The sequence below is a fragment of the Pagrus major genome, chromosome 21, assembly GCF_040436345.1.
Source record: "Pagrus major chromosome 21, Pma_NU_1.0".
Taxonomy (NCBI): Eukaryota; Metazoa; Chordata; class Actinopteri; order Spariformes; family Sparidae; genus Pagrus; species Pagrus major.
The window spans coordinates 26,471,580-26,497,747 of NC_133235.1; the positions used below are offsets into that span (position 1 = coordinate 26,471,580).

General features: G+C 44.0%; 1 protein-coding gene across 1 annotated transcript; it reads right to left on the minus strand.

Moving 5' to 3' along the window:
• LOC141016458 (ephrin type-A receptor 4-A-like) lies at positions 1-26,168 on the minus strand. The gene is made up of 19 exons (XM_073490834.1): positions 26,012-26,168; positions 25,228-25,295; positions 22,060-22,257; positions 21,645-21,755; positions 20,862-21,216; positions 11,777-11,932; positions 10,573-11,103; positions 8,543-8,667; positions 8,239-8,398; positions 8,024-8,135; positions 7,154-7,212; positions 6,743-6,856; positions 6,452-6,637; positions 6,300-6,361; positions 5,969-6,178; positions 5,529-5,705; positions 2,620-2,807; positions 2,210-2,395; positions 1-118 (listed from the first exon to the last, which is right to left on the minus strand). The coding sequence occupies exons 1-19, from the start codon at positions 26,166-26,168 to the stop codon at positions 1-3; spliced, it is 3,273 nt and encodes a 1,090-aa protein (XP_073346935.1).

A 26,168-nucleotide genomic window follows, 5' to 3' on the forward strand; every position in this document is an offset into this window, starting at 1 on the left:
TCAGACTGGAACCATTGTGTGTTGCATGTGCTGCATTTGAGACAGCATTTCTTGCTGCGCACTGGCAATTAGTATGTCCTGGTGTGATGGTGTGATTACTCCAAGTCTGTCCATCTCCCTGTGGGCGCAGACACAAACATGTATGTTCACACACGGAGAGAAACAACATGTATTCAAAGCATAAATCTGGAGGGGATTATCCTTTTTATCAGCACTGATTTCAGGAAAAAAATGGCAGACATTTTCATCCAAAGAGACTCTAATCCCCAAGACAAATAGCTATTTTAGGGCTCAGGGCCACATTTAACCACCAACCTGACAATTAATAGCCAACTGTGTCTACCAGTGGAGCTATAACCATTGTTATCAAGCTGTCTGTGCAGCCAAAGCCTGTTATAGTTTGTGCCTTTGTGCCACAGAGCTGCACTGTCATTCAGAACTATTAAAAACACTTAAAAGAGCAAAAGCAAAGCAACAAGAAACCACATCCCCGAGCATGCTCAGTGACACCAAAATGCAGCAGGGACCGCATTCATTGCAATTAAGTGATATGCCACTCATGCGTTGGTGCGATTCTTTACTGTCTTTAACAGATTGCGGAAGACAAAAGAGCTCTGTGACTACATCAGACAAAACCGTTTAGTTTGATAAACGCGTCGCTGGTTTTGGGGTCTTAAGAAGAATTGTACAAAGAAAATAAAAAGATGAAACAACACTAGAGTTGTCCTGTAATTAAAGGAGTATTTCACTGTTTGACAAAATAGAAACCAGCTGACATTACTCACTAAATGGGGCGATTAGAGTACACCAACATGTTTGTGTAATTACACAGTACAAGTGCTTTAAGGCATAAACTGACATCTTGTAAGAGTTTCAGTGTGCTTATCGGATCAGAGTCTAAATCCTCCTCCTTTCACACGCGGCAATCAGTCAGGTATGCAGAGGTGAGAAGGTAAGCAGACGTCTTCACAGAGCTTTTCTTCATTCACTTGTTCTTCACATGAACTAGTTTGTTTAAAGCAGCTACAGGGAACTTTTATTTTCTGCTGATTCTGGCGCCCACTGTGGACAAAAGCAGTATAACACCGCCAAGATCTTCATCTGACTAGCACGTGCTTTTGTTTTGGAAGGAATTTTTTAATGCTGTTTTACTTTTTTAAACAGCTGTTTGCAGCATACATGATGTTGAGATAATGTAAGATTTATAACCGATGCAACGATGGTGACGCAAAGTAGATTTTTAGTTACCGTTACACACCTAGATCCAGTGATGAGATGTAACAAAGAATATTTTCTCAAGTACTACACTTAAGTACAATTTTAAGGTACTTGTACACATGAGTATTTCTTTTTTCAGCTACTTTAAACTTCCACTCTACTTCATTTTGGAGGAGAATATTTTACTTTGCATTCTGCATCAGAGACAAAGAAGGGCAATTTTAATTTTTTTTTTATCAGCAATCGGATAAAATAAAACAACACTTATTCCTTTAATCAGATAAATGCTGAATACATGTAAATATATGTATGATTTACTTTTGATACTGTACTTAAAGCCCCACTCCAGTCAGTGTTTCTTCCTGTCTAACCGTCAACGTTCTCTCTCAAACAGAGAACGGGGTTGTGGTTTGTAGTCGTAGGTAACTCACTACTATCGCAACCAGACTGCCGTACTAGCAAGATCAGCACCACTAGCATGTAGGGATAGCTGTCACATAAACAGAAGTTCTCCTCGAGCGTTGAGTAGCTGCAGAGTTTATTCATGATCATACTGTAACATCTCCTGAGCCGTATAAGTCAAGCTTGGAAGATGATGCCTGGCCCGCAGATTCTACTATAGTCATTTGTCATTGCTCCATTTGCTTATATAGAGTCATACAGAGGCATTAGTATTAAACTGAGGCTGTTTTATAACAAGTTAGAAACTTCTGGCAATACCTTTAAGCATACTAAACCCTTCAGGGTGCCAGGTACAAACGTTTTATGGAAACACAGCTTATCCAGCTCTCTTTTATGTGTGCAAATAATTATGTTTTTGCTACTATAACACCACAAAATACAGTCGGTGTTTGGATCCTTTCTCATGTGTCAGATTTCCACCAAAGCAGAGACATGTTCTGTTTGTGCAGCTCGTGTTTTTTGCACTAATAAATGTGATGAGTGAAAGTGACTCTCACTTTCATCCATTTTCACACGTAGGTGCACTTACTGGTGTGTGAGAGCCAGGAGGCTGTCGAGGCTGGTGTATCCTGCCGCCGCCAGAGTGTCTCTGTACCTCTCCAGCCCGATGGACTGCAGCCACACACACACCGACCACTCGGGCACACACACCTCCGGTACGACCGACACGCACACCTCTGACGCCACCCCTGACTCCAGCATGGTGGCTGTGGGTCTGTAAAAAAACATGAGAGACGGTGAGAGGAGGCAGGTTGGTGGTGAAATTGGAGTGTGAAATCATAATTAAAGGGAAACTGTGCAATGGAGGCTTAATAATCTGGCTGGGAGAATGTAGGTGTGGGTGTGAGTACAGCACGAATGCACGTGTTTGGCTTTATTAAAATGATATTCATGCATTAGTCTGTGATTTTGAAGCACTGTTCCTGTATTTGCATGTACCTCTCCCCTCCTGTGCGGCGCAGAGTCCCTGGGTTACGAATGAGTTTATCCAGCATGTTGAGTATCTGGCTGAAGGTGGGTCTCTCTGCTCGGTCTCTCTCCCAGCAATCCAACATTAACTGGTGCAGCACCACAGGACAGTCCATTGGAGCAGGTAGACGGTAGCCCTCTTCGATGGCTTTAATCACCTGAAGGAGGGACAGAGGTGGAGGATTTTATTTTTTTAACAGTCTTGATCCAAAAACCTGGATCCAGGTAGAAATGCCTCAGTGATGCCTGTGAAAAAGCCGTATCAGTTCTTACAGACTGGTCGGGAGTCCCAGGCAATTTATTCTCTGTGGGGTCATTAACGACTCTGTGGGGTCGTTAGCAAAGAATAAATTGCCAAGGACTCCCCACCAGTCCGTTAGAACTGAAGACGCCTTTAAGATGAAAGGTAAAACGTCTGCAAGAATCTCAAGCAAGTCCAGTCTCCTTTGTTCAGCACTCACTGTGCCACTAATAACACACTAAACAATATAGCACAAGAAAAAATAGACAATTACGCAGCAATATCAGAGTTTGCCCCATTTCCATACTGTATACTAATAGTATTCTAGTATACTTAATGCCACAGTATATCCTGTCTGCAGCTAGAATAAAATAAATCAATGTCCATTACAGTTCTGTACAGGAAATGATGAAATGTGTGTGCCAGCGGACATCAATCAAACTGCCGCTTTGAAGCGCCACTGCCAATTAAATTTCACATAAAGGAAGAAAAACCTTTTCTGCCGAAGATTTATTACTTTTTTGTTGTTTTCCAAGATCTTTCCAGAGCTGTCTCGCCACCATCTGCAATTTATTTCAATTTTTTGCAGCTGTGAGCAGCTCCTCTATTTTCTTTGTGCATTATACTGTGGGACAATACTGTTCGTCAGGGGCTTTCAAAGTCTGACACTGTGCGCCCCCCCACTCAGACACAACAGAGCCATAGTCCTGTCAGACAGGAGTATTATATTACAACATGAAAATAGTTAATATTCATGGATTTTGTAACTGCTGTTATTATTCTTTGTCTCACCTGTGTTTGAGGAATAATCACATTCCCAGTCTTGAAACTACAGTTGCCATAATTTGCAGGTTGTAAACTAGGAAGCTTTTATAGGTTCTTTGGGTGTAAAGAAGAAATATAATATCCTCACAGAGTCAGTTAGTTGTAAACTCACTATTGGCTACAACTTAAGCCCCATTTTAACCTGTATTTGTTTGGGAAATTAGCACCATTAAAACATGCTAAGTTAGCTATAAGCAGTTTATGTTTTCATGTTTTTCACTCGTGGATGTACAGAAAATTATCACTGGAATACTTTGACACTGAAGAAAACATTCATTTATTGACGTGTTGGTGGAGATTCTCAGTCGTCTGTATCGTAGGCAACTGGACTTGTTTCAATATCTTGAAGACGTTTCACCTCTCATCCAAGAGGCTTCTTTGTGAGCTATGCGTCACAGCCTCTGCTGCAAGATCTGGACAAATCAGTCAACTTTTTTCTGACATGAAAATACTGCGTACTCAAAACCTGCCTTAGTATGTACTATGGAATTGGGTCATGGTTCAGGAGTTACACTAAAATATGAGTTTTAAAGATGCTTTGATTATATTTGGTTGTGAGAATGGTACTAATTTGCTCCGAAAAAGAAGAGAAAGTAAATAAGATGGATAAAGTGCCCGGAGAGCGGCTCCTCGGGAAAGTTTTCTCAGACTACATCAGAGCTGCAGATGAAATCAATCATGTTTGAAAATATCCATATGCCAGCACGGCTCCTTGACCCACTCAAACTTAACGAGCTTTGATAGCAAAGTGATTGCAAATTTGCTCTGAAATAGGATTTTTGTCTCAGATCTCGAAAACGGTTCAGAACAACTAAAGTGGCCCTTAATTTATATATAGTGCGTGCTTGGCGGAGGGATAACACTAAGCTGCAATTCCTTGTCTTTTTTTTAATGAAGTCTAAATATTTACTTCAATCAAACCTCCTCTGACTGCTGAACAAAGTCTTGGCTTGGTGCCCTTTCTGCAGATGATTTAAAGGCAAAATTTACATTTTTTTTTTGACTGGCACAGAGGCCAAAGACAGCAGGTCAGGATTCAGTACGTCACACAGAGGATGATTTATTTTCCGTCCAAAAGTCCCGTCTTAAATCACCCCGAAGAAGTGTTGCCTTTTACTTTTATCTGTCTGCTTAAATGGCGTCAATTTAAGCTGGAAGCTCAAGTTTAACTTGAATTTCTCACAGCGCACAGATGTTGATGTCGGTGATCGGTGGATTAACAGTCGTTTAGAGAGAAGAAGCTCGAGTGGAAATATTTTTTAGCATCTTCTCTGTCAGTTACGATAACATTTTAGTTACTAACATGGCTAAAACCTGATAGATGGAGAATAAGAATCTGTTTTGAATGTATGTTGGTGCTTTGGGGCGTCGACATGAGTAATCACAGCTTTTAAGAAAATCCCCGCTTTGACTTTATCATTTAAACCACTTATTTGGAAAAGAAAGTGAAGGTGAATCTTGAAGTTATTACTCAAACCGTAAACATTCATTAGATCTTCTTTGACCTCCTGTACCTCCAAAACACACAGCAATGGAAAACAATTTGGGTCACCTTTGTGTTTACTTTAAGATAATATGGTTAAACTGGAGGTTTACAAAAAACAGCCCGTGCAGAACTCTTGGTAGTCAGTGCTAGAGTCATCCATATTCTGGATCTAAATCATTCATACCTTGACTGCATTACATAATGATAATGAAGGTGATCCAGTATTTTGATTTGACATTTACTTTAAATATGCAAAGGGTTTCAGAAATGAGCTTTTGTCTCTGAGGCAACTCAACTCACAGGTGAGATGAAATAAAAATGACTCACGTCCTGGTTGTTCATGTCCCAGTAGGGTCTCTCTCCGTATGAAACCACCTCCCACATGACGATGCCGTAACTCCACACGTCGCTGGCCGTGGTGAACTTCCTGTAGGCTATGGCCTCTGGAGCCGTCCATCTGATGGGGATCTTCCCTCCGGGGGAAAGGTAAGTCCCGGTGGCCTCCTAAAACAGTCATTTTGGGGAAAGTGAAAGATGTTTGATTGCTTTATCTGAAGGGAGAAATTGTTTTGCGTTTTTCAAAATGTTTTATTCTTTGATTGAAGCCTGTGAAAAGTCTATAAATGTATTTTTCGAACAGCCTGTGGATGTTTAATTAAAGTAATGAGCAATAATGAATTTGGAATCAGGAGAGAAGCAAACAGCAGATTGTGTTTTCACATCATGTGCTTGTGTTTATAAATTACTTCTGTGGGAGTGTGTCTTACCCTCGTAGTGTAGGCAGCCTCTGGGTCGTCCTCCAGAACCCGACTCAGGCCAAAGTCGGACACCTTACACACCAGGTTGCTGTTGACCAGGATGTTTCGAGCTGCCAGGTCTCTGTGGACGTAGCTCATGTCCGACAGGTACTTCATGCCTGAGGCGACGCCGCGCAGCATGCCGACCAGCTGGATCACTGTGAACTGGCCGTCGTGTTTCTGAGATGTTGAGGAGGAGAAGGTTAACGTGGAGTCAGAGTATTTTATATGTGATTTACTGCTAATCAAAAATAGATTTATGTTTTTTTTCATTATGAATAAGAAAATGAAACACAGGTACCCGAAGAAAAGCATCCAGGGATCCGTTTTCCATGTATTCTGTGATGATCATCAGTGGCTTACCTACACAGGCAGAGATATGAGGCTCAATCTGAGCATGCAAACAACCCGAACACTACGACTGAGAGCTTTCAGATTCTGTCCACAACTCACATCTTGTGACGACGCCCTCCAGCCTGATGATGTTCGGATGGTCGAACTGTCCCATGATGGACGCCTCGGACAGGAAGTCCCGCCTCTGCTTGTCAGAGTACCCCGCCTTCAGACTCTTGATGGCCACGTAGATCTCCCTCTTTCCCTGAGCGCGCAGCCGACCACTGCACACCTCCCCAAACTCTCCTACACACATCGAGCAAACAGCAGCGTCAGCGCCAAGTAAGCATGTGTGTGTGGGTAAGTGTGTGTGTGTGTGTGTGTGTGTGTGAGCATTAATGCCAAGCTTACCCATGCCAATAACTCTCTCAATGTGAATACTGCTAACATCAATCTCCTTGGCAAACTCGTGGATGGCCTGATCGGGGTCTTCGTAGGTGAACGGGTCCACGTAGATTTTGACTCCTGCCAATGGAGGAGGAGGAGGAGGAGAGGACAGGAAACGAGGGAGGAGAGGGAGGGATGCAGAGGAGGGTGAGAAGTATGAGTTGTGTAACTGCTGCATATGTTATGTAAATGTCTTTGGCAGTATGTGTGTATGATGTGTGCAGGTGGACTGAAGAGAAGAGAACTGAGCATCCATCTGTCTCTCTGCCTTTTTTGGAACAGTACAGTAAATCTGTGTGTGTGTGTGTGTGTGTGTGTGTGTGTGTGTGTGTGTGTGTGTGTGTGTGTGTGTGTGCGTGTGTGCGTGTGCAGTACCTGGGTTAAGATGTTTCTCCTCCTCTGAGTCCTGCTTTGTTTTACTGTATTTACTCCTCCTGATGACACAAAAGAGATGATGGACATTTAAGACAGAGACATGGCGGCCTGTCAGAGCGCGTCTGTAACCATTTCTTTTCACTTCTCACGTGTTTTTTGTTGAGATCTTTTTTCTACAGTTAAGAGGACAGACAAAGGGGTATACGCGTCATATTGTTTTTAAATTTGTTTATTTTTCTCCCAGTAGCGCCGCGCATTCACTGGGTTTTTCAGGATTTTGCCGCAATGGAAGGCGATGACAATGAGAACAGAGAGGCTGCAGGGAAGACAGAGCGAGCAGATGAAAGCGTTTAAGGGAGAGAGGGAGGAGGGGCGATGCCTCAGGTAGTGAAAGATAAAAGGTGTTTTCCATTAAACAAAGAAACTGTCAAAAACACCTTTTGTGTGTGAGCAGGTGTGTGTGAGTGTGGGCACTCGCGCATGCTTGTGCTTCTGTGTGTGCGTGTGTGTGCGTGTGAGTGCACACGCCGGCGGAAGCTGACACACAAGCTGTGCCGCTGAAGAGACAGTAATGACAAGTCAGGGACAAAGGGATTATCACTGTCTCCACTCTAATCCCCTTTAAAAGCTCCAGGTAACACACACACATTATTTATCCACACAATAGCAGGGGAGGTGTGTGTGTGTTGTTTGTGTGGACTGGGGAAGTTCAAAAAAGCAGTAGTTAAGATAGAGGCAGCACACACACTGACGTCAGTGATGTGCTGACGGGAAACTTCTGGCCAACCTAACAAGCCTATAGATGTGCCTGCCTGTATGGATGCTTATGTGTGTGTGTGTGTGTCTGTGTGTCTGTGTGTGTGTGTATACCTGCGGCTAATGATGAAAACAGCTGCAGATATCAGCAGTAAAACTCCAACCCCGCTGACAGACAGCAGCAGGAAGGCTGAGTTTACTCCTTCTCCAATCAGAGGGAAGGGATCTAACAGAGAAGGACACAAATGTCACCGACCACAAAAGTTGTGAACTGCGTCACAAAACTTCAACACATCGTCGAAAACCACTGAAGGTTATCGTCACAATACCTGAATTGGTGGAGAATTCGAAAGGGGTGCTGAACTCTCCGTATCCGGCCGCCGTGCGAGCACGCACATGGAACACGTACACAGTGAGGGGGTTGAGGCCCGTGACATCGACGCTCCGAGAGAAGGTCCTCATTATGCGGTAGGACCTCTCTCGCTGATCCTGATTAGACGGGACAAAAAGAGAGGCCGCGTTTCAGAGCCTGACTGCAAATCCATCTCCGCCATCAGTGAAACACAAACAGCGTGCCAATTTATTGACATTCCAGACAGCAGCCTGAGCTGCATTAACCTGCGGGCGGCTCACCTTTTCATAGAACTTGACCTCGTATTCCAGGATGACCCCGTTGGGTCGATCCGGCTGTTGCCACGCCAACGATAGACTGTGCCTGGTGACATCGGTGGCTTGGATGTACGACACCGGAGAGGGAGCTGAGAGGAGAGATGGGGAGAGATAATTCAGTGACAATAGTATAACTTTGTGTATTCTCTGATGCTGCCAGTGAGATAACATCTACAGTATATTAGTTTTCCAGCCCTGCACACAACTTAAAAGGTATCCATGATACGTGTTTGTCAACAATCCCATTGACCCAGTGCACCTGAGAACCGACCTACATCTCATTCCTTCCTACTCCACAGAGACACGCCTCATTCGCCGCTCTCTCTCCTCTTACATCCTTACTTTTCCCAGCCCTTTATGGTGTTTGTCCTCCTTTGTGGCTGTTCATAATATGATATAGGGCCATATGGTGGTGCAGGCTGGACTTGACACATTCCAGACAGCTCTCATGCTGTGCACACACGGCTAACTTATTTCCCCGGGGCACCCGGAACTAAGCAGGTGTGCCGTTTCCTAAATGCCACAGCAAAGACTTAAAGCAACGACAGTCGAGATGTAACAGCGTGCGGAAAAGGAAAAAAAAAGAAAAGCAAGCGCCGAAAAACTAATGGGGAGCATGTGTGAGGAGCGCCACACACCAGCTGACACCTTCACAACTAAAATGAAACACGCCATAAAATCTGGTTGATTTTTCAAACACTTCCGTGGTCAAAAAGCTGACACGAGGAAAATCCCACCCTTAGATACACTCGCGCTGTTATGTGTCAACAATTTCTCCATGTAGTGTTGTAATTTACTACGTCGCTGCTGCTTTCCCCTCAGCCAGCTCGGTCCATTTGTATTTAAGAAAGTGATTTACATTTTCCCACAATGCTTTCTGACATCCTCTTGAACACACCCCTATAATTAATTCAGCTGTCGTTAGGTGTAGGAGGACAGAGTAATAACTATGGCAGCTATGACAGTGATAGTAGTTGAGAGAAAGCAAGAAAAATGTCGTGTAGTTGCGTTTCATTGTGTTGACGCCGTTGTTAGTGGAGGGACTGTTGTCTCTGCCTGTTCGATGATGGATGAGCCCTTGCATAACTGATCAACTTCAGTTTTCTGCTATTAAACTCTGCTGTAGCTTCACATAAACGACGCATCTGGAGCGTGTTTCCAATATACAGTCTTGTTACACAGCATTATACCATAATGTGGTCATCTCTTTTATGCTCCGGAAAAGCTGCGCTAATCAGTTTCAACTGCATGTCAAATGTAATGCAAATGTATCACAGATCTCTTTAAATGCAGAGCTGGTTTTCGAATGTAATTTAGTCCATTTTTCTTCATCAAATTTTAACGATTCTCTGAAATATCTTTCAAAAACCAACACATGGCTCATGTGGATTATCTGAAAGCATCTTAAAGGTGCACGCTGTAGTTTTGGGGAAAGAAATTTTAATCAGAAGAGAAAGATGCCTAAACAAACTAAATAAACAACTTTTACTTTGTTTATATGTGGCGGACCCTGCCACCTTTCTAGCTTCAAACAGTGTTCTGGACCTTATTTTCCTCTGAGAACAGCTTGTTTATTCACTTATGGAAAAAATACATATTTCTGAGTTTGTATCATTACCTCATTAATATTGTATACATAGTGCCCCTTTAAGGTGCATCAAAAACATATACAGAAAGCATTGTGGTGAAGAATATGTATTACTCGCTGATTCTGAAAAAACACATCACAGATTGCCGTTTTTCAGCTGTGAAGTGTTTAGGGTGGGAACAAGCCTCAGCGTGCAAGTATGGAGCTTCATTGCAGAGCTTGTTCATACAGTATCATGCTTCCATGGTTTTGAACATTACCCATGAGGCCTTGCTCCCCTGTGGGCCCACGTGCAGTGAACAGCAGTTTGCATTGTGCTGACCCACTTACTGACAACATCTATAAGCACATTTTGTGTTCCTGCAACAGTGAAGCACATTCATCACACTCAGACACGTCTTCTCACCGGCTTGGTTGGTGGTGACAGTGACAGACACGCTCTGGGCCGCCCCTGCTGCACCGCTGGCCTGGGAGACCCCGTTGCGCGCGTGCACGATGAAGGTGTAGTGTGTGTGGGCCCGCAGCTCGCTCACCACCACCCTGGTGGTCTTCAGGCCCGTCTGGCCCGGAGAGAAGAGCACATCAGAGCCACAGGGCAGGCAGAGCTGAGAGCTGGAGCTTGAGCTGAGTCTCGGGTAATCTCCCGGCGCTGGCCTGCTCTGGAAGACACCTCTTCCTGATTGGACTTCAGATCCCACAATCCCCTGGTCTGACTGCATCCCAAGACCACTGTGCTGAGCCTCAGGCTGGGAGATGCTGCGATTCCTCGGGGGGGCTTTGCCTCCTGTCTGACTGTGGCTCCCTGTTTGACAAATGAGACACTCCAGACTGTAGCTGGTGTCGCTTCGTCCTCCGAGGCGACGAGGGGGGGACCACTCCAAGACCACCGAGGTCTCGTTCACCACAGAGATGAGCTGCTGTGGAGCTGACGGCGGCTCTGGGGAAGAGACAGGGATAACCAAGCTTACATTATATACAGCACATAATGGAAGTGGAAGCATACGGGGTTTATGGGGGAGGGGGTTGCTTTGAGCGGCTGGCACGAGCTGAAATGTAGACATCTGGCACCAGACTGAAAACCATACTGTTCAGAGATGTTTTTGATGGGCTGGATGTTTTCTTCTGCGGTATTTCTTTTTTGTGTGCGCGTGTCTGACAGACAGAGTATGTATGTGTGTGTGCGTATGTGTGTGTGCGTGTTTTCATTTTTCCCAGGCCAAGGAAACCATGTGCTGTATATAGGCATAATTAAGTTTATGACACACAGACCGAGGTCTCAAAGTCTGTCACACAGAACCAACTCAGAGAGGGAGAGAGGGAGAGAGAGCGAGAGAGAGAGAGAGAGGACATTTATTCACTTCTCAATGTCTTTAGTTATCACTCCCAGACAGGATGTAGATGGTGGCTTAGTCATAAGTAATGGGATCATGAAACAGGGGTGGCATTCAGACAAGTTTGTGTTTCCCTCTGTTTGGTAGAGATAGAGAGGTAGGGAGACAATAAGTGTCTTTTTTGCTTTTATTTGCAAGCAATGCACACCAATATCGTCTGTGTTCACTTATGTATTGTCTTACTAGTATGTGTGTGTGTATGCGTGTGTGTGGTCTTACGGGTACAGGCCATGGAGGGAGGGTCGCTGTCAGCGCGGAAGAATCCGGAGTGGCAGTCGCAGACAGTCGCCCCGTCTCTGAGCGAGTGGCTGTGCGGAGGACACTTGGAGCAACCTGCATCTGAGGACTTGGCCTTGTAAAAACCGGCAGAGCAGGCTGCGGAGGAACAGGAACAAAAGAAGGAAGACAAAGTCCAATAAATAAAATTCCAATAAAGAACAATGCTTAGTCAGGTACGCCAGCGTCAGAAAATGTCAATAAAAAACGGTCACACTGACACAAAGCTTATGCTAGAAACTAAAAAGCACTTCCTCACACCGTGCTTGTTTAAAGGTACTCTGTGAGGTTTTTTTTACCACTACTGGTGCTAGATAGCAATATTTTGATGCGCAGGTGAAGGTTATACTAGCTAACTGATCCATTGTTTAATTAATTTTTACAGTAAAAATGCCAAAAATCTTTAGTTTCAGCTCATAAAATGTAAATATTTTCTGGTTTTCTTTTTCTTCTGCAGTAGTAAATAGAGCCCCACCGATACTCAATTTTTGGGGCCTATACTGATATAATGAAGTAGTTAACTTTAGTGGTTTTCTGTTGGTTGCACAGAATAAGCAATTTGAATACATCAACATGGGCTCAGGGAAATTGTGATAATCCATGAAGCAAGATTATAATCAGCGGATTCATCGAGAATAAAAAGTAAGTCATTAGTTGCAGCCCTAATGTGCACGATCACACAGGTGACAGTGCAGGTTTCCAGTGTCACGTTACCCTACTGATAAAACGCTGGCTCAAAATACTCACAAAATTGAACAAACACAAGATAACTTTAAAAGATCCATGTTATTAGTGAGTTTAAAGCAGTTTAAGTAGGTTGCGAGCAGTGCAATCAGCATTGACTCGAGGCCAGCTGACCCCTGACCCTTGATACACTCTTTGTTGTCCTCCGTATTGACAGCTCAGACGGCCCAGACAACAAGTTAATCGACACATGGGCTGCGTTTCAACCCAAAGATAAACAACTGTAAAGACACATCTCCAGGGAGAAATAGATATAGCGTGAAGGGGAGGGGCACTCTGACTTCTTTTATCTTTGATTTTGATGAGCAAAGAAAAGAAACACCTAACAGAACACTTAGTGATGAGCTCCCACTCACAAACACACACACACACACACACACAGAAACCAGAAACACCAGAACTGAATACATCAAAACTCCACACAGTGCAGGCAGCCCACACAAATATAATTGACATTTAAATATATGAAAGAGGAGAAACAGAGAACGAGTGAGGGTGAGAGAGAGACAGAGGGGGAGTGAAGGGAGAGAAATCTTCTCTCTGTATACCAAGGAATTCATGCATTGACAGAGTAACAATACAATAAATGAGTGCATAATTATACTGCTTGACATCCACTGGTGAAGCAAAAGAGATGGCAAAGCGTGGCTGGTTACTGCCATTTTTTTCTCCCTTTAATTTCAGGAGGAAACCCTCCGTTTGTTTCTAGTGGCAATCATTTTTTCAACACCTTCTTTTTCATCATCACACCCTATTCATTCTCCTTCCTCAATCCCACCATCTCTTCCCGGTTCTCCCCCCTTTTTCCAACCCCTTCACATTTCCAAGGGAGATGAAGACATCCCAGTGGGAGTGGATAGGAATGTGGGAATGATGTGTGTCCGTATGTGTGTGTGTGTGTGTGTGCTCGAGTGTGTCAGGGTGCTTTATGACACTCTCATCAGTAGATGAGAGGGAGGAAGTCTCCTCTGTAATCTACTCACACCGACCATCCTGCCCCATCTGCGTGAGCCTCCGTAGAGTTGCTCTTTCACACACTCATTTGCCCTCCCTTTCACATTTTTCACAACCTCCCTCATTCGCTCCCTGCTCACTTCCTCCTCGACCTCTACTTATCTGGCTCTGTGTCTCTGATAACTCTTTCGCTCCTGCTGTATCTCCGTATATCCCTCTCCTCTCCAAGCATCAACCTGCCGGGCGAGCTTTGAAGCTGCGTTTATGGCTCGATATCGATACCGAGTGGCACACAAACAATGCTGAAAACTGTGCATTTCGAAATCCGTAAATCCATAAACACATTTACAGCCGATGAGGTTGGCTTTCATCTAGTGAATGACTCATCGTAATGTGTCAGCTGATATCATCAAATCCGAGATAAAATAAAAGTATTATCTCGCCTGCTGTGGTGCACATTCCTTTGTTTTTAATCATCAATGTAAGCCATAGATGGGAAAGAGAGGGAATTACAGGGAGGAAGATAGAAAGTATTTGACCTGCTAAGGACTTGATTATAGGGCTGAACAAGGCTCTGCCAGGGGGTCACACAGGCCTTTGTCTCTGTCCCACCAAATCCTCTATCCTTGTCTCCAACACAGAGGAGGAAGAGAAAGAAAGGAGCCAGTATCTGAAGCCATAAACTTCCTTCAGTACCCTCTCATGTCTCTATTCTCTCTGTTGTCTGTAGTCTTTTGTGTCTTTTTTAGCGGCGGACTCGACAGGAGGGGGTGAGCGCTGCTGACCTGGAATAAGAGCTCATGAGGGTGTCATTAACCCGACATTAACCCTGCGCTACCGAGGGCCCGCGCAGAGCCTGAGCTCGACCAGTAACCTGAAAGGGGATGCTAACGTACACACAACGCTGATAAGATAAGACGAATGCTCGTTTAGATACGTCTCTTATGAGCATGTTCACGTTTAGCTTGTTAGCAGCGGAAGTGAATAGACTGCAATCAGCTGTTTGAGACAAGTGGGAGAAAGTGACGAGATTGTAAAGGACGGGGAGGCTGGGGCAGAAAAGTGAGAGAGAAAAAAAACAGACAAGCAGCGATAAAGAGAGATAAAGAGGTGAAGAGAGACAAAAAAGGGAGCGAGGGAAGGGGAGGGAGAAGAAGAAGCGGAGGGGAAGGTGCCCTTTGATTACTATCAGCATTGTCGGCATTTGCATATGCATTCTTCTGCTACCTAATATGCAAATGCAGCTCAGCGCAAATCCAACTAAGAGCCTCGTCGGCGCACTGTATGTGTGTGGGTGTGTGTGTGTGTTCTCCTTGACCCCGTGTTATCTGTCATCATCCCTTGTTCCTGCCCAGCAGAGGGGTGTGGACGGAGGAAGTACCCCCAACCGCTCCAGTCTGACACCTGTCTCGGTGATGGATGGAGGGGAGGGAGGGACGGATTGACGGATGGATGGACGGATTGATAGACTGTCACGCGAGAGGGCGGGACACTATTAATCACAGGGGTCGTGCCCTGTTAATTAAAACCCACAGACCGGCAGGAGATAAGATGTGATTCTTATCTGTTTCCCTACTGTATGTCTTCATCGAAAGGACAGAGAAAACTCACATTCCTGCAGAGCTTGCTATCTAATTCATCTCTTTTCTTACGCCGGCACTAGCTCCTCACATCACTTTGCATTTAAAAACTGTAGGAATGTGCTCAGTGGAAGCCGCAGCTTTACGTTTGTCTAAATTTAAATACTCACAAAAAAGTGGTGCTTTAAAGAGAAAATGTGTGTGGATTCGTGTTTGTGTGCGCGCCTGCCCGAACATTAGCATGTGAAAGGGGCTCTACAACAATAACCCTCCTCCCCATCGCACTCAGATCAACCCCCCCCTCCACCCGAACCCCCTGCCACCAGCAGCAGCAGCAGCAGCAACACCCCCCCACACACACACCCCCACACCCCTGACCGTGGATCAGGGAGAAGAGTTAGGGAAGAGAAAGGAGGGATAATGAGAGCAAGACGGAGAGACGGAGAGGGAGAGCGGGAGCTTGTTCCAGTGCCAGGGAGCTACAGACGGACTGGTGGAGCTGGCAAACCTCCTCTACATTAAGAACAACCTGGGAGACGGAGACAATAGCACACACACACACACACACACACACACACACACACACACACACACACACACGATCAGAAAATAACACACTCTTTGATTGTGATGGTGGAATGCAAACCATTCCCCCCACCTGAGTTTGGCTTGCTTCACACAATCACTTGTGCCATTCCTTTACAGGCTTTGTCACCTGCCATATACATGCACACACACAACACACACACACACACACACACACACAAACACACACACTTCTCCTCCCTCTCTGTTTGCCCCACCACACTCTTCTCTAGGCATTCCCGGGCAGTCCTCCAAACTGCGAGTATATGGGAGGGAGGGCTTTGTCAGGCAGAAAATCAGAGATACGGTGCACACACACACACATATACGCAGACACACACACACACTACATCAGCAGTCCAACATGTCCAGAGTCCAGAAAACGCGATGCAATAATTAGAGGGACTGAATACAGCGATTACGCACTCTTTCTATCATCCGCTCACTCTTTCTTTCTGTCATCTCTCTTTCACTCTGGCTGTCTTTCTCTCTCTTCTCAGTCTTTTCATCACTCTCGTCCAAAACGCTTTCTGCTGTTGACGAGACACTGCAGGTGCGCTGGAGAGAAGCACAGGCATGAAATCTCTCTGGACGCACAGAAATACACACACACACACACACACACACACACACACACACACACACACACACACACACACAGAAACATTCCAACCCTCCCAGGCAGTGAGCAGGATTGAGGCAGAATCAGACGACAGAGAAAAAGGAGGCCAGCGGAGAGAAGAGTGAAACAAAAAGCAGAAGGCTCCGCTTTCATTACGCCTCTCTGTCCGTTCGCATTTCGAATTCTCTCTGTTGTCTCTCTTCCCTCGTTTCCGATCCTCCCAGACGGATCGCAGCTGTCAAACTTTTGACGTCTCCATCTACCTCGGTCATGACCCTGCACTCTGCAGCTACTCTCTGTATCGGTGTGTGTGCGTGTGTGCGGCTGTCAGTCAGAGTTTTTGACGTCTTCATCGGGCTCAGTCATGACCTCGGTCTTAACCAGGGGTTTAGAAAAGAGGGGGAGTTCCCTCTCTCTTGTGTTTCTCTACTCGTCCCCTTTGCACCCGATGACGGACCCCCAGCGGGGGGAGGGGCGGCTCTGTATTGATGCCTTCTGCTGTCAGTGGCCTTCTTTCAATCCCCCTCTCGGCCCATTCAACATCTAATCCCTTCTTCCTCTCCAGAGCTTCTCCTCTCATCCTCTCCATGCTCATTACTCTGTGTCAAGACTGAGAATGAACTTTTCACATTTCCCCGCTTTAGCTAAGTCTACTCTTGTTTAAGTTCAATTCAACAGAAGCTTTTGGGAATGCTAAAGTGCAACAGTGAGAGGCAGACAGTAAAAAATATTACCACAGAAGCAAACTGTGCGTGTCGAGAGGGCTTTTCCCCTTTCGAAATGTAAAACTATTAAGCCTTATTTAATTAAAAAAAGACAAAATTCTCAATTAAACCATCTGTGTAACTCAGATATATGATATGCAGCTTTTTGCTTTTTATATTCCTGATTAATCACTTAATCATTCAGTCTACTCATCGCAGTTAACCTGAGCCTAATCTGTTGTCTTCAAATTGCTTCCTTTGCTAAACCAACTGTCCAAAACCCAAAGACTCTTTGTTTACTCTACTTTGTCATAAATGATGAAGAAAAGCAGCAAATGTTCACATTTAAGAAGATGGAACCAGCACATTTTTGACATTTCTACTGGAAAAATGACGGCAACAATTAATCTGGCAAGTCATTTTCTTATTAATTACTTGCATGGTTGTGCGACTACACAATTTTTGGGTTTTTCACCAAGAAGCTTCGGACTTATTTTGTTATAATTTTAAGTATTTCAAAGATGAACATAAAGGAACAGTTTGACATTTTGGGAAATACTCATACTCACTTTCTAGCCAAGAGTTACATGGAGATAGGGGGAAACAGCTAGCCTGGCTCTGTCCAGGGGGGAAAACAATCTGCCAACCAGCACCTCAAAAACTCAAAACTAAACATGTTATATGTCATTTGTTTAACACATAACCAAAACCAAGTGAAGGAACAACAAGTTGCTGTTATGCGGAGGGTTATGTGTGGGACTACTTCTTAGCCCGGAAGCACTGACTTCCTCGTTTTTAATCTAAATCTTGGAAAAAGAGCGAAGAAGCTAATTACCCAAAATGTTGAACAATTCCTTTAAGCTATAACAGTATTGGTGCGTAAAGTATAGATATAAGTTGTTGTTGTTTTCTGCATTGTTCAGTATGAACCGAGTTGTAATCACAGGTGTCTCTGCCCAATCTACTGTATATTCACTCAGTTTCTGTCTGTCTGTCTTTGTCTCTTACACTGACTGAGTGAAGGCACGCGAGTCGAGAAGGTCCACTGACGAGAGGAGAGCCAGGTCATCTAAATCTCCTCTCAAGTCTATCTCCATCCCGCTCGGCCCCTCCCCCCTCCCTTTCTCCTTGCGAATTTCAAACTTAAGATGGGAGAAGCGTTAAGGCGTCTATCCAATACTGCAGGGTCAGAGTTTTTTCGCTGAGCGGCATTCGGTATTCACCCGGACTTTGATAGATTTCCACTGAGGCAGCTGAGCCCGGCCAACGGCGCTGACAGGCAGCGAGAGCGAGGGAGACAGAGAAGAGAGCAGCAGATAGATAGATGGCACTTCACATCTGCTAAAGGTTCAACAGAGTCAAGGGTCCCCTCCTAAATCTAGTTGAGGAGAAACATCTTTCAGGCCTCAGGGACCACCCCGCACACCTCCTCCTCTTTTCACCGAGAACAAACGGGGCAAGCAGGGTGGAGGTTTGAGAGAACATTTGTCACATGGAGATATTTGGCCGCTGCTCTTCTTATTGCAAGAGAATAAAAAAAAGTCAAGTTTTTTTTCACTCTTTATCGCCAACTGGCACCGACTGCATCGCTCTCTTTATGTCTGTCTCTCTGTCTTTCTCTCTCAGCCTGTCTTCTTTTCTCTTTGAATTATGAGTCTGTTTGTTATACAATTAGCCTGCTGGGATAGGCTTCATAAATAAAACTGAGGGAGCAGATCAGTGAATCGCTCTCCCCTTTTCTCTATTGGTCTCTGTCCATCTGCGTGAGTGCGTGTGTGTGTGTGTGTGTGTGTGAGCGAACATGTTGTGTGTCTGTTGCATATGTGACTGAATAGGGGGAGTGAGGCCATGTTGTAAAAATGTCTCCACCAAGTCTGTTGTCCCCCTCTCACCCCACTTTTCTCACACAAGCGCGCACATTTAGTAGCCTTCACTATCACAACAGTCAAACATTACACGTCATCCACGCCACATGTATGTTGGGGAGAGGTGTGAACAGCTTGCACATTCGTTACTGTAAAGTTCAGACCAGATTTGTAAGTGATAGGAAGACATTTTTGTCCAGATGGCTGTTGTTATGTCAGCACACCTCACACTGAGACCTGTGAGCTTCTACTGATACTGCACGACTTATAAAAAACTGTTTACATCTTGGATTTATTTAAAGATACAGTATAAACTGATCAAGGTTATTAAAGTTTCACGACATAACAGTATATCCGCACTCAGTAATATAATGTGAACGCCGTTATTGGGGATTACTTTTCAAAAGAAGTGGAAAATACAGACTCCCGAGCAAGATGCCTTCCAGTTCTTCTACTAAAAATTTAATGATTGTTCCTGCAATCTCCTACAACCGGCACAGATGAATATTTTACAGGAATAGTTTGGCATCTTGGGAAACAAGCCTATTTGCTTTCTTGCAAGAGAGTTAGATGAGACGATCGATACCATTCTCATGACTGTCTGTTAAAGATGAGACTACAGCTAGTGTTGCTGAGCACAAAGACTGGACACAGGGGCTAACAGCTAGCTCGTCCACCTCCCATCATCTCTAAAGCTCTCTCATAAACACGTTACATCTTTTTTGTGTTCAATCAATACAGAAACACAGTGTAAAAATTACAAATTATGGTTTTGTGAAGTGTGTCGGACTCTTGACCGAGTGCAATAACTCCCGGGAGTCTTGTCTTCACTGTAAGGTTGCCAGGCAACATGTGCAGCATCAATAAGACAGAATAGGTTTATTAATGAGCTTCAGAGATGCTGGTCAGTGAACTGTTTCCAGTCTCTGTGCTAAGGAATCTATCTCCCGGTTCCATATTCATACTGAACGGACAGATGTGGTATCAATCTTATCATCTAAGTCTTAGCAGTAAAGCAAAATGGATTTCCTAACATCTTGAATTGATCTAGAGGCACAAGATAACTGATAATGAATTACTTTTTATGGTGGATACTAATACGATAACGAATAATTCAACATTTTGTATTTTAAAACCTGAGGGTAAGAAAGGCAGAGGTGGATGATTTAACAGTCCATAGCTCTAATAAGTTAAAACTTGTAGACTATTTTCCCTCCTCTCTGAATCCCTGTGGAACTGTATTGTAAACTGCAATCGTGTTGCAATTTATCGTCTATAATTTCATTATTGGCTGAAAACCGCAGTGTTTCCCACACATATAGTTTGCTTGGGCAGGCCGCCCACGTATATTTTGCGATTTTTATTTGGCTGTAGATGTTGAGATTTTGCCGTTACGCAACCAAAAATCGAAATACTGATTCCCTTTAAAAATGTTTGACTATTAAAAGCAGAAAAACGTAAAAATATGTAGCTAATTTTAACCATTAAAAAAGGGGGATTGTTTTCATTGTAATCTGAAACATAGTCTTGTACTGCCAACTTATTTCAAACCCATAAGAGACTTCTGATACAACTCATTATAATTCTGCAAACATTCACAGACATTAATTAGTTGAGGCGCTGTGGATCATAATGCACTCTCCCCTTTAAGATCGCGACAACTCCAAACAAAATCCTTAAAAATAATTACAACAACCCACAGAACAATCAAACAGGTGTTAATTACTACACACAAACCAAATATCTCTTGTCGCGTTCCATCATTAGCGAATATGATGGAAAACAGTGAAGTGAATTAGTGTTAACAAGAGCACTGGTGATTGTTACTCACAGAGACATGGGACTCAGAAGTGGCAACACAAGGGGAACACAGAGCTTACAGTGTGAGTCCAATACAGATGAGTCAGACTGCCACAAAAGCAAAACAACAACTAATTAAGATACAGTATCTCTGTTGCACCCCGCATCACTTACCTTTACACGTGCCACTCTTCTCTTGATATCCTGGGCTACACAGACATCCACCAATAGGAACCAACCACTCTCCATCGGCACCGCAGTACATTTTAGGCTCCTCTCTCTCTTCTGATTGGTTGACACAAGAGCCCCTGACCTCCACTAAGGAAGACGTATCAGCTCCGGTGACAGTGTCGGGAAAAGTTGCCAGGTTGCGGACGGTGAGCGGGCAGGTTTTGTAGAAAACTCTGACGGAAACCAAAGCGATGCAGGCGCCGACGTCCTGGAAAGCCAGGTAGAAACCTTTCCGGGTCGTGACTTTTACATCTCGCACCTCGGTGTTCAGTTTCATGATGCGGTCGCCTACGTCCACCTGGATGGAAAGACAAATAAGCTACATTAAAGAAAATGTGCAGTTGACTGTGTCAGCCCTTAATAATTCAATTTGCCTGTTCAACTTAAAGTGGGAGTTGCTACTGAACCATGGCTGATCTTCACATTTTCAGCACTTGGCTCTCACCCAGATCGACTTCTATTGATTGCAAAGGTAAAATAAGCTGTAATGCCTACAATGCTAAAATCACAAGTAATTTTCGTAAAGACTAAGCAGAAGCACGCTGCCAACATTCCTGGGACGGCAGAATGGACATCTGAGATAAAAGTGCTTGTAAAAAAAAACAAAAAGGGAAAAATCACAGCTAAGTGCCGCAGGGGGTTTTATTTTCAAGACAAGAGCGAATTAAAGGGAGCGGAGGAGGAAGGATAAAGAACTCAAAGCCTGACTCAGTTGTTTAGTGTTACCTGGGTGAAGCTCTCGTCTGCTGCCACAGTGTCCACCTTAATGAAGCTGCTCTCTTTGATGTAGCTCTCTCTGTCTTCGTTTGATTCGTGGTAGTACAGATTGAATGTCTCCTGCAAGACAAAAGGGATGGGGGAAAAAAAAAAAAGTCAGACTGAGGCGTCTATTTATCATCATCGGCGCTCATCTTTTCTCTTAATATGATAATGAGTCAAAGGGGGGTTTGTGCTTGAATAACCAGCAGCTGTAATATATAATAAAGCTCCATTAGCAGCAGTCTGTCCATTAAGTAATTACCCTCAAAGTTAACATGTTAAAGAAATTATGCCTTTGTCAAAAAATCCTTGTTGTCGTCTAATTTAAATAAAACAATGAGCATTATGTTCTGTCATGACATTATGAGGATGTTCCTTGTACCTTGCAGGTGCCGGTGACCCCTGGCAGGCTGTTACAGTCTCTCAGGGTGAACTTGACTTCAACGTAGACCCGCTGAGCGCCGGACCGAGGGATCCAGTCTGTCCTCAGCCAGTTGTTTTGATTGGGTTCTAAGACGTTGCACACCTGGTATGTTCTGATGGGGATGTTCTTCTCATCCATAATACTCACCTCCTCCCACTGCGAACAAACACACAACTGCATTACACACTTGTGAGGGCGTCCAATGATGACACTTTTTACACAATTTTAGCTTCTTAACAAACTCTGCATATTTAATGGTCCAGTGTGAAGGATTTAATTGGATCTCTTGGGATAAATGGAATATAATACAAGTGTATAATCTTAAAGGGGCTCTATGTGACAATTACATGTATTGATCACTTTTTTCTTGGCCATATGTGAGCGGATTATAACGTGACAAGAAAAATGAGACCTTCCCCGTCTCTCTCTGTTGTCCACACAAGTCTGTGGATGATTTGTTTTTTAAAGTTGTTTAATGCAGCTGGACTGTGAGTTTTTTTTTTATGAAGGACTTGGGTCAGATTTTCCGTGATTATAGTCCAAATTATGTGACTTTATGCACATCCTCGAGTTCCTTATCTCTTCTAACAGGGAGTGACAGTAGCTAACGTTAGTTGGAACGGAGTCCGCAAATATAAACTAACAACCAGCTTCGAACTCAACGCAGAAGCTCCACAGAGCCCCTTTAAACTAAGGATCTTTGTCTGTTCGTTACCTACTGAGGGAGCAAGTCCACCATTTTTCTACAGTAGCCCAGAGCGGACAAAGCAAACACTGGCTCTATGCCAACAGTATCTAAATCAATTTGTAGAAAAAGTCGCCCCATTATGATTATCATTAATCAGTGACCATTATTAACTTTTTGTTCACTAAATTGTCGGGAGGTAAAGCAGAAGAGAGCAGGTCAAAACTTTTTCTAATACAGCAAACTTTGAAATCTTAAAGTCGCTGCCAAGTAGCAGTGTTTTTAAGCGATGTCAGTAAAAATGAACCTGAGAGACAAACAAATACACACAGATGTTGTGAAAAGGAAAATGTGAACGTGGAGGCGTCTTGTATATAAAGGTTGTTGACTCTCAAGTTTCAGATCTCAAGAGTTTCTGATGAGTACTTAAACGCACCAACACTCAAGGGTTTAAAAACAGTCCCTGTTGGCAGCTGCAAGCGATAATGTAATCCAAAACTTTTTGTGTGATGATGATACAGGAAGGTTGAAGTCTCTGAAAGTTGCTCACTTTACTGGCATGGACTCAAACCGATGGCATAACATAAAGTTTAACTCTAAACTTTAGTAAACTCCAATCTTTAGGCCTCGTAGACACAAGCTTCAGCACAGACGCCGCAGAATGTGCTCACCGTGGAGAATTATCTAGATCTTCTATCCACTTGAGGAAATCTTTGCACTCATAAATACAGAAAAATCAAGATCAAATACATTTCAGATGCTTGGGCGCCTCTCCTCTAATTCACGCCTGTCGTTTGAAAGCCACAACGGCAAACATTCATTCTTGCATCAATATTCTGCCGTGGACAGTGGTTCAGATTTGTTGCGACTCCAAGGTTTTTACAGGCGCATTTCCATACAAGCGGAGCGGGCTCAACCTTCACTGCACCATCCATCTCAATAGAGCCGACTATTTGCCTTGTACTGTGACCCCTTCAAATGACCGCTGAGCCTCCCAACTCCAAATTGGCTTTTTATTGCCACTGAATAATAATCTGCTCTGGTGAGAGCCGTATACACACTAAATGCAGCGTGTCGAAAGAGAGAAAAAGAAAGGGAGAGACAGAGAGTGTGTGTGTGTGTTTGGGGTGGAGGGGGGTCTGTGTGTGTCTAATTGAGCCTGATCGATATGTCATCAGAGCTGATCTTATTGGCTGATGCTGGCTTATCACAGATGTATTGATGAATGGTTACTGGTGTATATGTTGGCAAATGTGGGAAAAAGAAACTGCAGTGAACTCAATATGACATTGGCTTCATTTTCATGTACGTTTGATCTAAACTTTTCCTAATTTCTCTTAATTTTTATGTTTGTTATATTGATTTGACTATTTTAAATGTTTTGGCAGTAAAGATTTTTTTTTTTCTTAATTATTATTCGCAAATATCAACAGCGGTATCGGCCTTAAAAATCCATCATCGATCCGACTCTCCTTTATGTTCATGTATGTGAGTAGAAGAGCTTGTACGCATGAGCGGAGCGCATGAGCACATGGTCACGTCTTTGTGTGTGTGTTTGTGTGTTGTTGCATGTTACATACGTGTGTGTCTTTGCAGGATGTGTAAAAAAAAACAACAACAAAAAAGGCTGTCATGGAGTATGATGCCTGCTTGTCTGGTCTCTTTTAGAGTCTTTGTCAGCATACAGAAATCACAGCTGTCAGAGGGAAAAAAAAGCTTTACACTTGCCCCAACCATACAGAGATGGTGCTTTTTGTGTGTGTGTGTGTGTGTGTGTGTGTGTGTGTGTAGCTGATGCGGAAGGTGGGGGGGGGGGTGTCTGTAATCAAAAGCTCAGTGCGTGCAGACCAGGACCCCGTCAATCAGGGCAGCATGTGAGAGAATGAGAGCATGGTGACTAAAGAAATAAGAGTCAAGTTCACCAATAACTCTTAAACCAACAAAGAAGAGGGAGAAAGAGACTGAGCAGGAGGGAGAAAGAGAGAGAGAGAGAGAGAGAGAGGAAGAGGAAGGGCACATAGATGGCAGATCGCGATGTACCAGCAACAAAAAGTACAAAAAGATGATATAAAATAGATATTTCAAGGATTCATTCTGGCAACTGCATGGCAGTAAGAATCCCTTAAAAATGACACCCACCACCAAGCTGGTTTATGCCTTCCCGTGTGCCAAACACGGCGCCAGCAATCTCATATTAGCACTTCTTAGGCATCGGCGAAACAACAGCACATTTCAAAAATCTGTGGGATGATTTCTTTACAGTTTCCAGACCGAGAGTGAGCAAGCGTGTGTGTTTAAGTGAGAGGTACTGTGGAGTGTGTGTGTTTTCGAAAGAGAGAGAGAGAGAGAACAGGTTGTAAACAGTGTGTCTGTAAAGAGGAAGATGAGGAAGAAGAAGAAGAAGAAGAAGAAGAAGAAGAAGAAGAAGAGCTCCCACTCACCCCTCCCTCTGAAGGACTGGCTGCCCATTTCAGCTCTCCTGGCACTGTCCTGGTATCCAGCAGGGTCACTAAAATGCACACATAAACACACACACACACGCAGGTGGTTTTAAGGGCAAACAGCCTACAGTGCCTCAGTGATATAAATCATCTTGCAGAGAGAAATGAGTTACATTTTTCCTACTTGGAAGACTTAACAGCACAAATTCACCACTAAATAAATGCCTACTGAGCTTGGGATGAATATGGAATCAGGAGGATGTTTATCTCACATGATCTGCTGCAGTACAAGACTACTGTTATTAATCATTACTTGAATAATATCACATCTAATAGAGAGTTTATACAAAAACCTAAATTCTAGCATTGATTTAATGGCATTAAACCTTATGTATGCGTACAAAAACAACAGAAAAAGTATGAGTCTGCAGGTTTAACTTAAAATAAAAAGGCAAGTCTGTTTGCTCGACACATCATGAGGAAATATCCAAGAATTTCAAGATTTCCGTGACAGCACTGGAGAGGTAGCACATGCAGGTGAACTCCTCTGAGGGTGGCGGATGCACAACTCCACCAGAAATACCAACTGTGAAATTTCCCCCCTCAAAAAAATCCAACTTTTCTGTCAGTTTCATGCACATTCGCCCTGCTCTCTTAAACCATCCTAGGACGCGCACGGAGCGCACGGAGCGGTGTCTCCCAGCCGCGCCGGAGCGGAAAAAAAAAAGGAAAAAAAACCTTGAACGCGTCTCGCAGCTCGGACGATTCAACCCTCCGCACTCACCTTCGTTTGGAGGATAAATCCTGGTCCTGGAACTTGAGACGAGCGTTATTATCCAGACGAACGTGGAAAATATTCGCCTCAAATTTGCAGCCATGTGTGCCGCGTGAAAGCGTGTGTGCTCCCCGTTGGCTCTGCGCGCTGGCTGAAGCCGCTCCAT

Excerpts from the sequence above, each read along its gene's own strand:
- LOC141016458 (XM_073490834.1), bottom strand. The coding sequence starts at position 26,168 with ATGGAGCGGCTTCAGCCAGCGCGCAGAGCCAACGGGGAGCACACACGC. Across the intron at positions 21,756-22,059 it reads GGGTCACCGGCACCTGCAAG|GAGACATTCAATCTGTACTA; the intron begins GTACAAGGAACA and ends TTTGTCTTGCAG. Across the intron at positions 8,668-10,572 it reads TGTCACCACCAACCAAGCCG|CTCCCTCTCCGGTGTCGTAC; the intron begins GTGAGAAGACGT and ends CTCTCCTCTCAG.